This window comes from Loxodonta africana, chromosome 26 (genome assembly GCF_030014295.1).
Source record: "Loxodonta africana isolate mLoxAfr1 chromosome 26, mLoxAfr1.hap2, whole genome shotgun sequence".
NCBI classification, from domain to species: Eukaryota; Metazoa; Chordata; class Mammalia; order Proboscidea; family Elephantidae; genus Loxodonta; species Loxodonta africana.
The window spans coordinates 1,034,397-1,049,476 of NC_087367.1; the positions used below are offsets into that span (position 1 = coordinate 1,034,397).

A 15,080-nucleotide genomic window follows, 5' to 3' on the forward strand; every position below is an offset into this window, starting at 1 on the left:
AAGACATGTTCCAGGTCCTTTGGTTTTATTCGTTTAAATTATTAAAGGGAAGAGTGGCCCTGTGTCTAGCGACTGCTCTTCGGTCTGTCTTTATCTTGTCAGGATCTGACAGTTCTGTTTTACGTTTTATAGCTGCAGCTTACCTTCTGGTGTCCCTTATACCAAGCAATTCATTCCGCCAGATGTTCCGGTCAACGAGGTCTTTGCACATCCCGACCCGCGACCTTCCACTCAGCCCAGACACAACAGTAGTCCTGCATCAGGTCTACAATGTGCTCCTTGGTTTGCTCTCAAGAGCCAAACTTTACGTTGATGCTGCTGTCCATGGCACCACAAAGCTCGTGCCCTATTTTAGCTTTATGACTTACTGCTTAATTTCCAAAACTGAGAAGCTGATGTTTTCCACGTATTTCATGGATTTGTGGAACCTTTTCCAGCCTAAGCTTTCTGAGCCAGCAATAGCTACAAATCACAATAAACAGGCTTTACTTTCCTTTTGGTACAATGTGTGTGCCGACTGTCCAGAGAACATCCGCCTTATTGTCCAGAACCCAGTGGTAACCAAGAACATTGCCTTCAATTACATCCTTGCTGACCACGATGATCAGGACGTGGTGCTTTTTAACCGTGGGATGCTGCCTGCCTACTACGGCATCCTGAGGCTCTGCTGTGAGCAGTCACCTGCATTCACACGACAGCTGGCTTCTCACCAGAACATCCAGTGGGCCTTTAAGAACCTGACACCACATGCCAGCCAGTATCCTGGAGTGAGTAGAACGATAAGTCATGTATCTGTAGCCTCAAATTGATGGGAAGTCCCTGTTTCAGTGCTGACGATGCAGACGTGTAATCTAAGCGTTCTTCCTTAAACTTAGCACACGTTTGTCTTCCGGAATACACATGTGGAATGCTATGTTGTTACAAAGTTGATAAAGGTGTGGGTAATTTTTCTTACGTTGAAGTTAAAAATTTTATTATCTCTAATAGAACTTACCTATTTTAATTTGTGGTTTTGTAAATGCATATTTCATGTCTACCCAGTAAAAAGACAGGTTTGTGGTACAGCTTTAGGGAAATGGGTACTTGACTGTTTAAAAATGAGATATTCATTATCAAGATCTACATTGCTATGCTAAGACAACATTTTATCTTAAGATGGTAGTATTTCCTATTTTTTCTCAGTTGTGTCCAAATGAACGAAGTGGTTAAGAGGTCTATCAGAATACAAGCATATGCAGTCTGAATCTTCTCCCTTTTTTTCTATAGACTTATTTGCACATTTCATATTAAATGTTTTTTCTTCCATGTAGAATGTTATTTCTGGGTATTTCTTTTCACTGTTGTCTCTTACACTCTATTGTAAACTCAGATTACACCAAGAGGGTGTAAATCTGGGAAGCTGTTGTTAACCCAAACGCAGCAAAGTGCTAATAGGGGAATATGGGAAGTCATTTGCTAAATAGGGGAAGGGAGGGTGCTTTTTCGAGGCGTTCAGCATTTACTTAAGAGTGATTGAATGTAATTACGAGTATTTAATTAAATATTGGTACCCTTGAAGTGTATATTACACTCTTTCCTTGCTAAAATAGAACCCTACTTAAATTGTCCTTTATAAAACGATGTAGTGAGTTATAAAAATCTCTTACCCAGAAAGAATAATTTCCAGTCGAGAATGGTAGGAGACCTGTAATGTAGGAAAGATAGTGAATGTATCAAATACCAAAAGAGGTTCAAAGCCAAGGCTGCAGGAATACAGAAGAGGAAGAGAATGGGATTGGCTTGGAAGGAGCCAGGACAGGATTTATCAGGCTTCTGTGGATTTGTCTCTATTACGGTCACATAAATAATGTTTGATTCAGTTATTAAATGTAAGGATGGCTCAGGACCGGGCAGTGTTTCTTTCTGTTGTGCATAGGGTCGCTCTGAGTCAGAGCCGACTCGATAGCACCTAACAGTAACAACATCCGTAGTTAAATACAGTTTTATGAAAGAGTTGGGTGAGTTGGAATACTTAGCCTCTCGTAATAATATTTCTTATCCTTGTCATCATTGAAATAGAATATTCAGTATTTTTTATGAGATTTTCATGAAAGCGTTCCTTAACTCAGCTTTCGTCATGAAAATATGAAGCTGGGGTTTCAGTTAAATAGTTTATTAAACAAGTATGTGTTAGAAGAGCCGCCCTTTCCCAACATGCAAATGAGTAAATGAATTAATAAAGTGACCGCTAGTGACTTGACTAAAACAGCAGCTCTCACGTTTCATCCTCCAGGTAGCTGGAACAAACCATCACTCCAGAAAGATGATTCCAAGTGTTGGCACAAAGGGTTTTCTCAGAAACAGTAATATTAATTTGAGTGTAATTTAAGAGTTTAAAAATCTTTGTGCCAGAGTAATTTCTCATTCAGTAAAGAAAAAGGAGCAGAGAGCTGGGATAGCATGTCTCTGGATGCACACTTAAAGTTACAGAACTATTGCTTTGAACAGTAGTAACACTACAGATGGACTAGCAGTTTTTAATCTCTTTGAACTTCCATTTTAAGATTTTTATTTCTTTTAGTGTATTTTAAAATTTTTAGATTTCATTTATAATTTTATGACTGTTCTTGAGACTAATTCCTGAATGGAGCGTGATCGAGCTAACTTGTGTAATTTTAAGAGCAGGTTAATCAGCATAACATTCAGAATGAGATGTTCTAAAAATTTTATATGGTTAAAAGATTACCGTAACGCTTATTTACATTTTAGGCAGTGGAAGAACTGTTTAACCTGATGCAGCTATTTATAGCTCAGAGGCCAGATATGAGAGAAGAAGAATTAGAAGATATTAAGCAGTTTAAGAAAACAACCATCAGTTGTTACTTACGTTGTTTAGATGGCCGCTCCTGCTGGACTACTTTAATAAGGTAAAATGTTTTCTGGTGTGTGGTGGGGTTTTCTTTGTTTGTTTTTGCTTTTTTTGTTTTTTAATTGCCAGATGAGGGGATGGGGGTTATCCTCTTGGCACTAAAACAGGAATAATGTAAGTGATTTATAACTGAAAGTTCACCAGTTCTTCACGGTTATTGGGGAAACATTAATGCAGTTAGTCACCCTGGAAGAATTTATGTTTTGAGTGGTAACGAGCTACTTCTGCACAGTTTGGTTTGTGTGTGTACGTGATCATAATTGTAGAATCTCAGGGTTGGGGGGCACCCTGATGTGCAGACGTCTCCCTAAACCTTGAGTCTTCCTCTCTGGGGCAGCCCACCCTAACTTGTGCTTGAACAGGTCAGCTGGGTAAGCCTGCACAGCAGCCGTCTCCATCACTGCAGGACAATGAAAGTGCTTTCCTTCCTGTTTAGCCCATTTGGCACTCTTATCTGTAGGAATTGGCCAAAGTAACAAAACATGATGTTTACAATAATAGTTCATAACTACAGAAGTTAGTGAACTTCTGCAAAGGCAACCCTTACACTTCATTTTCCTTATCTGTAGAAATAAAGTTCAGGCTAATTTCTTAAAATATTTCTATCTAGTACATCTAAGACACAGAGATGATGCCCTTTATTAGACACAAGTTTTTTTGCAGTACTTTCTTGAAGACCTAACTACATAGTATATTAAGCTAATCAACCAAAAATAAGGTGATTTCAGATTACCTTCTTTAGAAAACTTTTGAATTTGAATCTTCCTTATTACACAAAATTAAATTTACTATGCTTTTACCTGGACCCTTTAAAAGAATTCTTTTAAAATTTTGACATTAATGTTGGAAGGCATTGTTTTCTAAAGGTTTGCTACTTAAAGCTTGTTTTCAAAAAAGAGATTTAGAGTTTTCTTAATTCTTTTTGTAAAAAGGAAAGGAAATATCTTATTAAAGTAGATGGATTTCCAGTTGTACTCTATAACTGCAGCTTCTGTTACCTGATAAGGAGATAAGGTCTGTTAACATCAGTAACACAACTCCTTCTGGTGATTGTTACGTAATCTTCAAGACCAACGTTCATTTTGAATGTTTTCTCCCCTCCTGTTACTCTTCCTTTCTCGTAACCAGCTGGTGAGTGCTTTGATGATAGAAGCTTATTTTACCGTTATTCAGAACTTAAAAGAATTTTGAAGATAAACTTGTTATAAAAATAAACATTGTATTGAAACTTCAGAAATATTTTTATCACACCTCTCTTCAACCACTGGGGATGATTAAGAGTTAAGTAGATGTTTATGAGCGTAACTTTTATCTAAGGTATTTACAGGGTTTTCTTATTTCATATTGTTTCCCTTTACTACATCCTAAGACACAAATGTAGCAGTCTCTCTTCTGTAGGTAGGAAAGCTGAGCGTTTAAGTGACTATTTACTTTTATTTTTTCATTACCTAAGTGTTGTGTTGTGATTCAGAGTTCTCAAACTGGACTTTATGTGTCCCTCCAGTGCCTTCAGAATACTGTTAGAATCTGATGAAGACAGGCTTCTCGTTGTATTTAATCGAGGGTTGATCCTGATGACTGAGGTAATATTTTATTGCATTTTACTGTAGATAAAACATTGTCACCAGGACTTCTTGTTTTATGAATATTTGAGGTTTATAAGAGACTTTTACAGGTGGCAGAATTTTAATTACATAGGTCAGTAATTTGTATTCTGAGAATAATTAGGTCATAATGTTCAGGGTGCTGTTTTCTTTTTGCAAGTAATTCCACACGTTTTACCTCATTTTGTATTTAGAACAACTGTTTGAGATGGACCAGATTTCTTTGTAAGGATAAAAACAGGTGAAATTCATATTATTTAATCAGGGCTCACGTAATCCCCAAGAACCTCCTTGTTCAACAGAAACCGAGAGCTGACGCATCAGAGGAGGCAGTGAGACTGTTACAGGTGGCTCAGGTCATTTGTTGACTCTGCCCGTATTTCTGAAACACTCACAACATGAAATGGTTTTAAGACCACAGTGGTGCGTCGTACCTTTTAGTCTAATAATGGAGGTGAGACAAGAGAACAGGTGCCACAACTACCGTGAGAAGACATAAGATAGGTTTTTCAGTTAGTGACATAGAAGAGGAGCAGGGCGTGTTTTAAATTGCGCTTTGAGAAATTTGGATTTGCACAGGTAGATGGGAGGTAGGGCATTTAGATAAATGACTTCATGAGCACAGAGGCAAGACAGTATTGGGTGCATTTGAAGCATGCCAGGTGTTTCTGTTTGGCTAAACAAAAGCAATGCGGAGAGGAGTGGTGGGAATTTCTTTCAGTCGGCAGGTGTTTGAATATCTGCTGTGTGCCAGGCACTGTGCTAGGCACTGGGACACAGCAGGAGCGGATAGATACGGTCCTGTCCTTACAGCTTAAACTCTGCACAAGTACGTTGTTCAGATTATGTACCACCACCAATTCCAGGCTAATAGTATATAGTCTCTGGGGAACTGATTTGAGAGGATTGAGAGAAAGATGTTTCAGTGTAAAATGAAATAGGAAAAAAAACTAAGGGCTTAATAAGCCAATACAGTTCAGGGAATTGAAAGATTTACCAAGACAGTGTGATGAAAGGAATTACTCGGCACCTTCCTTTGGGAGCTCTTTTATCTCTTTCACACCTACTGTTTTGAGTATGGCCCAGAGCCGCCTCACCATTGTCTTTCTTCAGAAGCCCTGGAGAGTCACCTGTTCTGTCATCTTCCCACTGTCGCCTGCTGCGTTTTAATTTCTAAGGCTTACAACCTTAGAGCAAGCAGTAACCAAAAAAAAAAAAAAAGTTGATTAAACAAACTATTCCTTCAGACTAGAATGTGTACGTAAAATATCAGCACTCCTAAGGTCAGGAATGTTTATGCCTTTTAAAAGAGCTGAATGTAAAAATTGGACTTTTTGATAGAGAAAGAAAATGCCTTTGCTTGTGCACACACGCACGCACATTCAGTTTGAAAACATGATAAAGGATACGGCTCAGTGAAGTGAAAGTGAAATTGTGTTCAATTTTTAAATCCCTTGTAGTCTTTCCACACATTGCACATGATGTACCATGAAGCCACGGCGTGCCATGTGACTGGAGACTTGGTGGAACTGCTGTCAATATTCCTCTCGGTTTTGAAGTCTACACGCCCGTATCTTCAGAGAAAAGGTTTGGTCATTTCTGCTTATTTTTGTTAGTGCTACCACTAAGGAGAGAAATAAGGGCTTTAAAACACACAGCCTAGAAAAATTGTCTTTGCCTGTAGTTCATGCACAGAAGATGGGGCGAAGACAGCTAACAACGTTAGGAAATGCCCGCCCCGACCTGATGCGAGGCTGGAATGCTCCAGTATACTTTTTTTAAGCCTGCCTGCAAAATAGGCAAACATGCTGTGTCCACATGAGATTAGAGAGCGTTCCTATGCAAAGTAACAACTTGGCTGTTTTGTGACGGTTCTCCAGCTGGAGATTAGGTCATTTTTAGTTTCAAGAGAAGTCACTGTAGCACATCCCTCTCTCGTCGTCGCCCCCCCACCCCCGTTCTTAGTTGTGAGATCTGAACTTCACATCAATTCTTAGAAAGTGGGACATATACATCAGTAAAATATGTGCTTTACAAAATCTAGCAGGTTTAATGGTAGTAGCTGTCTCATTTAAAAAAGTTATTGAGCTCTCACCAAAGATATTTATGTCATCAGAATTTCTTAGTGTTGTTTGTAGTTTAGAATAGAAATATCGTGAGGAAGTTTGACCTCAAATGCTGTATTGACGTGTGCTTTTATATTTGCAGATGTGAAACAAGCATTAATCCAGTGGCAGGAGCGAATTGAATTTGCCCATAAACTCCTAACTCTTCTTAATTCCTATAGCCCTCCAGAACTTAGAAATGCCTGTATAGGTAAGTTACTTGGAAAATGAACCAAAAAACCAAACCTGTTGCTTTTGAGTCAATTCCAACTCACAGAAACCCTACAGGACAAAGTAAAACTGCCCCATAGGGTTTCTGAGGAGCGGCTGGTAGAGTCCAGATGCCTACCTTTTGGTTGCCAGCCAAGGTCTTTACCACTGTGCCACCAGGACTCCACTCAGAAATACACCTGTGTGAAAAACCAGTAGAAGAACACTTGTGAGTTTTTGTTTGTAAGGTGTCACGTTAGGGCTGTAAGGTTTGGAAGACGTCTGTACTGTTGATTTGTAACTCAGACTGGTCAGCAGGTCCTGAAAGAATCAAGTTTTGTTTCTTAACCTGCTGATACTTATCGGTGTGGTCACAGGCACATCTCCTAACACATCCGGGCTCTTGCAGCTCTAAAATCTCCTAGTCCCCCATGAGCAAGGCAGAATCACCTGCGTGTTTACGTGGTAGAGCTGACGGTGTAAAGGGCTGGGTTGTTTTGCCAAAAAGTACCTTTCAGTAGCTATCCTTAGGCACTATTTCACTTTTTTTTTTTTATTGCGTATATAATAAAAGGAAACCCTGGTGGCATAGTGGTTAAGTACTACGGCTGCTAACCAAAGGGTCGGCAGTTCAAATCCACCAGGTGCTCCTTGGAAGCTATGCGGGAGTTCTGTTCTGTCTTACAGGGTCGCTCTGAGTTGGAATCAACTCGACAGCATTGGGTTTGGTGTTGTTTTTTTTTTTTTAATATGATAAAATGATAATTTTATCAAAGGACCCCCCTTTAATATTTTTAATCTTATTAAAAGGACCACACACACACTTTATAGTGAATTTTTCACTGTAACACTGGCTGTGACAGTCAAGGACACTCTTGGCAGGTGTTGACCTGGTGTCCTGTGGATCATGGGTGCCCCGTGGGTCACGGGTGTCCTGTAGATCACTCTGTCCTGTGGGTCACCGGTGCCCCGTGGGTCACTGTGTCCCCCGGGTCACCGGTGCCCCGTGGGTCACTGTGTCCCCCGGGTCACTGTGTCCTGTGGGTCACCGGTGCCCCGTGGGTCACTGTGTCCCCCGGGTCACTGTGTCCTGTGGGTCACCGGTCCCCCGTGGATCACTGTGTCCCCTGGGTCACTGTGTCCTGTGGGTCACCGGTGCCCTGTGGGTCACTGTGTCCCCTGGGTCACTGGTGCCCCGTGATTCATTGTGTCCCCCGGGTCACTGTGCCCCCCAGGTCACTGTGTCCCCTGGGTCACTGGCCTGTGTTTCTGTACATCTTCAGCAAGAGCACAGGGGCGCAGGAATAACCTCTGATTACCGGCAACCCTGCCAGTAGCCTGTCATTGTGAGCGAGGCTGCTGTGTGGTTAGAGGATAGGAATCAGTCCAGCCAGCACCCTGAAACATTAAAAGTAGGGTAAGGATTGCCACTCAGATCCAGAGAACTTTGAGTCTTCGCTGTGGTTGATTTTACGAAAATATGTAATCATTGTGCATTAAATATTTCTCTCTCTCTACTTCGCTCTGATGCTTCCCTTGGCTTAATAAAATACAGATGAAGAGTTTTTAACTTCTGTTTCTTAAATGGTAGCCCTGTTGTGGTTGTTAACTCTGCTGAAATTGTGTTTTCATTTTCAGATGTCCTCAAGGAGCTCGTGCTCTTGAGTCCTCATGACTTCCTTCACACTCTGGTTCCGTTTCTGCAGCACAACCACTGTACTTACCACCACAGCAATATCCCAGGTACGTGTTCAGCCAGCACCGTGCTCGAGTGTGGGTGGCATTGAATCTTTCTGCACACTGAAGCATGGAGATTGATTTTTTCCATTTATTCTTACTGTACACTTTTAATGTCTTAGTGTCTCTTGGACCTTATTTCCCTTGTCGAGAAAATATCAAGCTAATAGGAGGGAAAAGCAGTATTCGGCCTCCGCGCCCTGAACTCAGTATGTGCCTCTTGCCCACCATGGTGGAAACCAGTAAGGTATGTTGGGATGTTAGGAAAATCACCTTTCTGTAGTACAAAGTAATTTAAAACTCCCTCTGGCCGTTATGAATACATTAGACCTAAGTGACCATTGGGAGGGTCCTTAAGAAGACTCGACTCATTGGGACTTTGTCCTTTTAGTGCTCTGAAATATTGGTTGAATATTTGTAAAATCAACAATAAACACAAGTAGTCAGAACCCCCTCCCCCCCTCAAAAAATTCCCTAGTAGAAAGCCTGAGTATTTTCATTCAGCTAAATTAAAACTGAGTCATAGATCTAACCCTAAAAGTCAAGTTAGGGACTTTTTATTGTTTTAATTTGGCTGTATAGTCAGCGACTTCTGCTGCCCTTCAGTCAGATTCCTTTGACCTAAGCCTGATGTCACTGACAGATTTATTGCCATCATTAGTTTGGTGTGTCTACTAATGCTTATTCTAAAATAATGCTAATTCTAAATTATACAGAGAGAAGGTACATTGACACAGAACATTAGTTTCAACTTTTTTATTTTTAAATTTTCCCCTTTTGTCTTTCTTCACCCACCTTGATTCACACTCTTCCTTCCCACCATCTTTGGATCTTAAGTATACTTGAGAGTTATTATAAGATAAAAATACTAAAAAAATTGACACTGTAATAATCATTGCAAAAATGATTTGGAATTTGTTTTAAAAATCAAATTTAATTCACTCCTCTCGGTGATATTCCTGTAGAGCAAAAGTGTCACATTTAAAAGCCTGACAGTGATTTTGCTTTATTAAAGTAAATAGAAATAACGGGTAATTCTAACTGATAGCATTTGCACACTGAAAATAAACTTGTGACAATTACGATCTTAACATTACTAGATATTTGGAATTTAAAACTAGATTCTTATAGAATTTAAATATTTAATCAGCGTTTTAGTTAAACTTATTACATTTGCACAATATGCTCTTTAATTTATTATACAATTTAAGTGCAACCATTTTATCATCTTTAACCTTCAGGGCAAAGATGACGTTTATGATCGTATGCTGCTAGACTACTTCTTTTCTTATCATCAGTTCATCCATCTATTATGCCGAGTTGCAATCAACTGTGAAAAATTTACTGAAACATTAGTTAAGCTGAGTAAGTATAAAAGATGAGCAGTAAATCCCACTGAATTATTTTAAGCCCCTAGCCATTCTCTCAAAATGAGACAATCCTTTTTTTTTTCTTTCTTTATTCTTCTTTTTTAAAGTGAATGTTTAAAAATACTAATTATCATTCTTGGGAATATTTTTATTAAGAAAACACCAACTTACTGGTTTCCATTGAGTAGTTCTGCCCAGAGTTTCAGCTGGCCTATAAAGGAGTGTGGAGTAAGGGCTGATGACTTTTTACATAGAAGCCCAAGGCCTCCACCATCTGCCCAACAAAATTTAAAAACTGCTCTACTTGGGGAGGCAGGCTCAGAGACGGACTCCCAGCCCTGGTCTCGAGGGTGAGGTGAGATCTGTAGTACCAGCTGTGCTCTGGAGCTGGCAATGCCAAGGGCAAGTCGAGTTGGCTTGCCAGGGTGAAGCAGAGGTGCATATATGAGTGACTAGGAGGTAAGTCTCACAACGGAGAAGTGAGGGAGGAGAAGGGAAATTTAAAGGGGAGGTGTGAGAAACAGAAAACCGTCCGTGAATTATGTCAGAGGACAAAGAACTCAGAATTCCTTAGTACGAACATTGTCTCTCCAGGGGTGCACTGGGAGCTGTTAGAGAACTCTGCTTGTTTACGTGACTTTCTTGCAGCTGTTACGTCTTCACGAGACATGTAGCCCAGCGCCAGACTGGCCCCGCCCCAGGGTCCCCTGGTGTTCTGTGGTTATTACGGGGTAGAAAGTGAAATACTCATGTAACCACTACCCAGATCAAGAGATAGAATACCACCGCCACCCTAGAAGGTCACATTTGCGCCCCCTCCCATCTCAGCCCCTCCTTCCAGTGGAAAAGGTTTTGATCATTCACGGTAGGGCAAGGGACGCAAACCTGCCCTAGGTTTCGTTATCCAAGACGCAAGATTTAACCACTCCCAGGGTAACTCTTTTTCAGAAAAACCATTTTATTGGTAAGTGATTAGAGCCTCTTCGTATTTGAAGGGTTGTTCTTTCTATCTGGCGTCATTAACCTGTTTTATATGAGCTGAAGTGCCAGGATACGGAGGAGCGAGGATTGGCTCAAATGGCCATCGCAGGATTACGCAACTGAGTCGTGGCACTTGGTGAAAAGTAAAAACCTGGCAGTGGCAATGATCACATGTGAGAAAATAAACCCAAGTTGTAGTGGCACAGCCTTGCTCCCAGATAAGGACGGAAATTTATAAAGACGCTGCCCGCTGGAAAAGTTCTTGGTTGTTTTTTTCATATCATTTTTGCCAGAAGTTATATGAGGAGCTATTGTAGATACCTGAACAGCTTTGATTAAAGGAAGATTTTCTGCCCTGTTGATGACGTGTCCCTTATCCACACAAATGCTGGGAAACTAAACGTGGAGGGAAGAGGAAGGAGGGAAGGGAGGGCCACCAGGCTAGCTGTCCTCATCAGCTGATTTAACCTTGGTGGTGACATTTCATGATCACATCACTCTTAGAACCATGAAGCTCTGTTGATGTTGCCTCATGGTCTTCAGTCCTCTAAAGCAGCATTGCTCTGCAGAACCCGTGTGATGACAGAAATATCAGACACTGCCACCGTCCAGTATGGCAGCTGCTATCCGTTACGCGTGTTGAGAACTTAAAATGCAACTTGTAACTCAATTTGTATTTTATTTTAACCAAATTAGATTTCAGTAGCCAAATGTGACTGGTAGCGACTTTTTTGAACAATATAGCTTTAGATATAAACCAAAAAGTTCACAAATTGAGCAGGAAGAAAATTGAACAGTACGTTGATGGAAAGTTGGACAAAGACCAAGCAAAAGCAGTGCTGTCCTTAGGCCTGTAAATGAAGAGACTGACCCAGAGTGTGAAGTTAGCGCCTTCTTCTGGCTGAAGGGACTATTTCTAGGGAGAGATACCAGCAGGGAGCTTGAGAAAGCAAAGCTCACATTTATGACCTTAGTGGGAAGCAGAGAGTTGATAGAGGGTTTTAATTTTTATAATTTCTTCAAAAAATTATATTTGCCAACACGGAAGAGAGATCAAAGGTAAGTGTAAATTGGTTGTATCCATAATCATTTGAACCTTGAGGGTAGATGTTCCAAGGGCCAGAACATTATAAATATTGTGACCAGAAGTGGGATTGTCTCAAGACCTGTATTAGACTGCAGTTAATGTCCAGTTTTGAGGGAAAGCCTTTGTGGTAATTTTAAGTGGGTAACCAAGCAGATTTAAGGTTTGTTGGCGAAATCAGAAGGAATTACATGACAGCTGCAGCGGATGGCAGGCTTGCAGGTATAAATAGCTAATAAAGGGAGGACGGGGGGCTGGGGGTGGGGAGAGCAGCGACTGCCACCTGCAGGAACTGTGTCTGAGGCCACAGTGTCTTGATATTTAATAATAGCAGAGTTTAGCTAGAAAATTCTGAAAAAGAAGAGGAATAAGAAGGACTGGCACCACTGATTTCAAAATACTTAAAGGTACAGTGATTTTTTTTCATTTACTTTAATTTTTTACTATTGATATGTATACATAGTTCACAATTCAAAACAGTTATCAAGAAGGTACACATCAAGATACCATCCCAGCCATATCCTGCACTTTTATCCATTTTTTTTCTTCTTTGCATAAAAATAGCAAACATGCGTATATTATCTTCTTTGCTTTCTTACACGAAAGTAAACTAGAGTGATTAAAACCATGTACAGCAATGCAGAGTGGAAAAACAGCTTGGAAACAAACCTAAGGGGTACAGAGGGTTGGGTGGGTAATAAAGACGACATGTCCGATTGGTAGGAAACAGGTGGTGTTGAGATAAACAGCTAGCCGTCCGGAGGGTACAGAGCAAGTCTAACACTGCTACTTCACTCCTTAGACTACAGTGAATTCCAGAATGATTGAAGATTTAATTGTAAAAGCGTGAAATCATAGAAACGTTAGAGAAAAACATCATGTGCATACCACCTTGAGATTTGAACGAGCATATTAAGCAGGACCCAAAACCCAGAAATCATTGAGTAAGAAATTTACAAAATCGACTACATAAAAATTGAAAACAGTGTGTGATAAAAAATGGAATAAATTAAAACACAAATAGCTAATGGGAAAAATACTTGCATACTTAACAGACAAATGGGTAACATTGCCAACATACAGAGTTTTTCGGATTCTGTGAGATGAAAAATGAGCAAAGGGCTTGAACAGGCAGTTCACACACACAGCCTCACTAATAAAGCAAACAATAATTTGCCTTTTTTTTTTTTTTTTTACTGTGAGGTAGATAAGGTTTAGATGATACCTGTACTTGAAACCGTATAGAGGAAGAAGAGAGCTTATGATAGCGTGCTGGTCAGAGTCAGTTTTGAGAGAGCAGTTTGGCATTGTCAATTAAATTTAGAATTTGTATGCCCTTTGACCTGGCAAACCAGACCTAGGAACCCATCCTACTCGTAAATGTGCGCGACAGTGTACCTAGAATGCTTATTGTCACTTCAGTTGTAACGGGAAAGAGGCAGAAACAGCCCAGGTGTCCATCAGTAGGAGCTTAAACTGCAGTTCATCTGCATTATGTAGGCTTCAAGGTGTGCAAGATAGGCGTTGATCTCAGATGACACAAAAAAAGAAGATTGGAAAACTGAGTGCAGAGTATGACCCCATTTTTATAAACAGGAAAAGTCACTGTGTTAGCACAGGTACAGAAAAAAGAGAGTTATATTCTAACTGTACAAGGGTAAAATGATGCGTGCTTTTATTTTTTAGGTTATGGATCTACAGGGTTCAAGTTATATAAGATCATGCATCAGTTTTGTAATTGAGGGGGGTTTTAAAAAGTCAGGAAATTGGTACTGCAAATTGTATACTTTTTTTTTTTAAATACCATGGTTTGCATGCAAAGTTAACAATGGGATCCTCAAGTAAAATTGAACTAAAGAACGAAGCTATAGATGTCATCATTGTTAAATCATTTGCATTTTCAGTTACAAAACAACGATCTCCTTGTCACCTTTATTATTTAGTGTTGTTTTTGAAAGTTTTCTTCATGGGTTAATAAATGAAAATAAAAAGGAGTAGATTTTTTTTCCGTGTAATATTATGATATGCCTAAAAATTCCAAAATCTTTATAAGTAAAATTTTAGCATAATCAGTGAAAGTAAGCCATTAACAATTCAGATAAAAGGCTCAGCTGCTTTGTGCTTTGCCTTTGGTGTGGCGTCAGGGTGGTGCTCACTGGAGAAAGGAGGAATTAGCCGTTTCCCAAGAGGCTTCCTGCAGGGGACATACTTTAGACCTGTGCCAGGAATGCAGTGCAAACTCAGACCTACCTTCCACCAGCCTACCAAGAGCAGATCCCGTTGTCCTGGGCTAACTCAGGCGTCTCTGAGTGGTGCACGTGGTAAATGCTCTCATCTCTTAACCGGAAGGTCAGCATCTAGAAGAAAGGTCCAGCAATCCAGTTCTAAAAATGTAGTCATCAAAACCCTGTGGAGCACAGTTCCCTGACACACACGGGGTCGCCGTGAGTCAGGATCAACAGTGATTGGTTTTTAAATCATGTTTCGGAGATGTGTTTATAATTCCAAGGTTGGCTACCATTTGTTAATTTACAGAGAAGAATTGGCACAGGGATCTGAGTATTCTGTGGTAGGACTAACAGATTACTTTTCAGTAACCTGCGTGGGAAGCCAGATAGTCAGAAGTAGGCTGCTTAGTGGGTGTCAAGTTAGAACAAAGGAAACTGGAAAACTCAGACATGTGATATTAGTCCAGGATGTCTTGATGACTCAGTCTCAGGGGAGCAGAGTCACTGGCACTCAACCAGGGGCTAGAGCTGCCCCTCCTCAGGGTCATGCTGGACGGAGTATACATTCCTGTGGACAACTAGTTAATCATTGACACAGCTCAGATAAGAGGAGCCATAACTAGTAGGTATGTATATGAAGTATTTCATCCTCAGAGCAGTCGTGGAGCACAGAACAGTCCAGGATACTATTTTACCTACAAAAGTAGTTTTTAAAAGATTTTTCTGCTAAACAGACACCCAGCAGCTTCTGCAGTATAAAAAGCATTACTATTGAGGAAAGGACCTATTTGGGATGGTTTTTTTTTTTTTTTTGTACGTTCCTCCTCATGGGGAATGGGGCCGGTGATGGATC

The 15,080-nt window shown here is 40.3% G+C and overlaps 1 protein-coding gene across 6 annotated transcripts in view; it reads left to right on the forward strand.

Moving 5' to 3' along the window:
- The window catches only part of USP34 (ubiquitin specific peptidase 34), a 249,426-nt gene that overhangs the window by 224,129 nt on the left and 10,217 nt on the right, over positions 1-15,080 (forward strand). For all 6 annotated transcript variants that reach the window (XM_064276991.1, XM_064276988.1, XM_064276990.1 and 3 more), the window contains 8 exons: positions 133-767; positions 2,749-2,906; positions 4,413-4,491; positions 5,973-6,099; positions 6,721-6,828; positions 8,466-8,570; positions 8,687-8,811; positions 9,806-9,929. In XM_064276991.1, the coding sequence (XP_064133061.1) occupies positions 133-767; positions 2,749-2,906; positions 4,413-4,491; positions 5,973-6,099; positions 6,721-6,828; positions 8,466-8,570; positions 8,687-8,811; positions 9,806-9,929 (1,461 nt within the window). The remainder of the gene's footprint in view (positions 1-132; positions 768-2,748; positions 2,907-4,412; positions 4,492-5,972; positions 6,100-6,720; positions 6,829-8,465; positions 8,571-8,686; positions 8,812-9,805; positions 9,930-15,080) is intronic.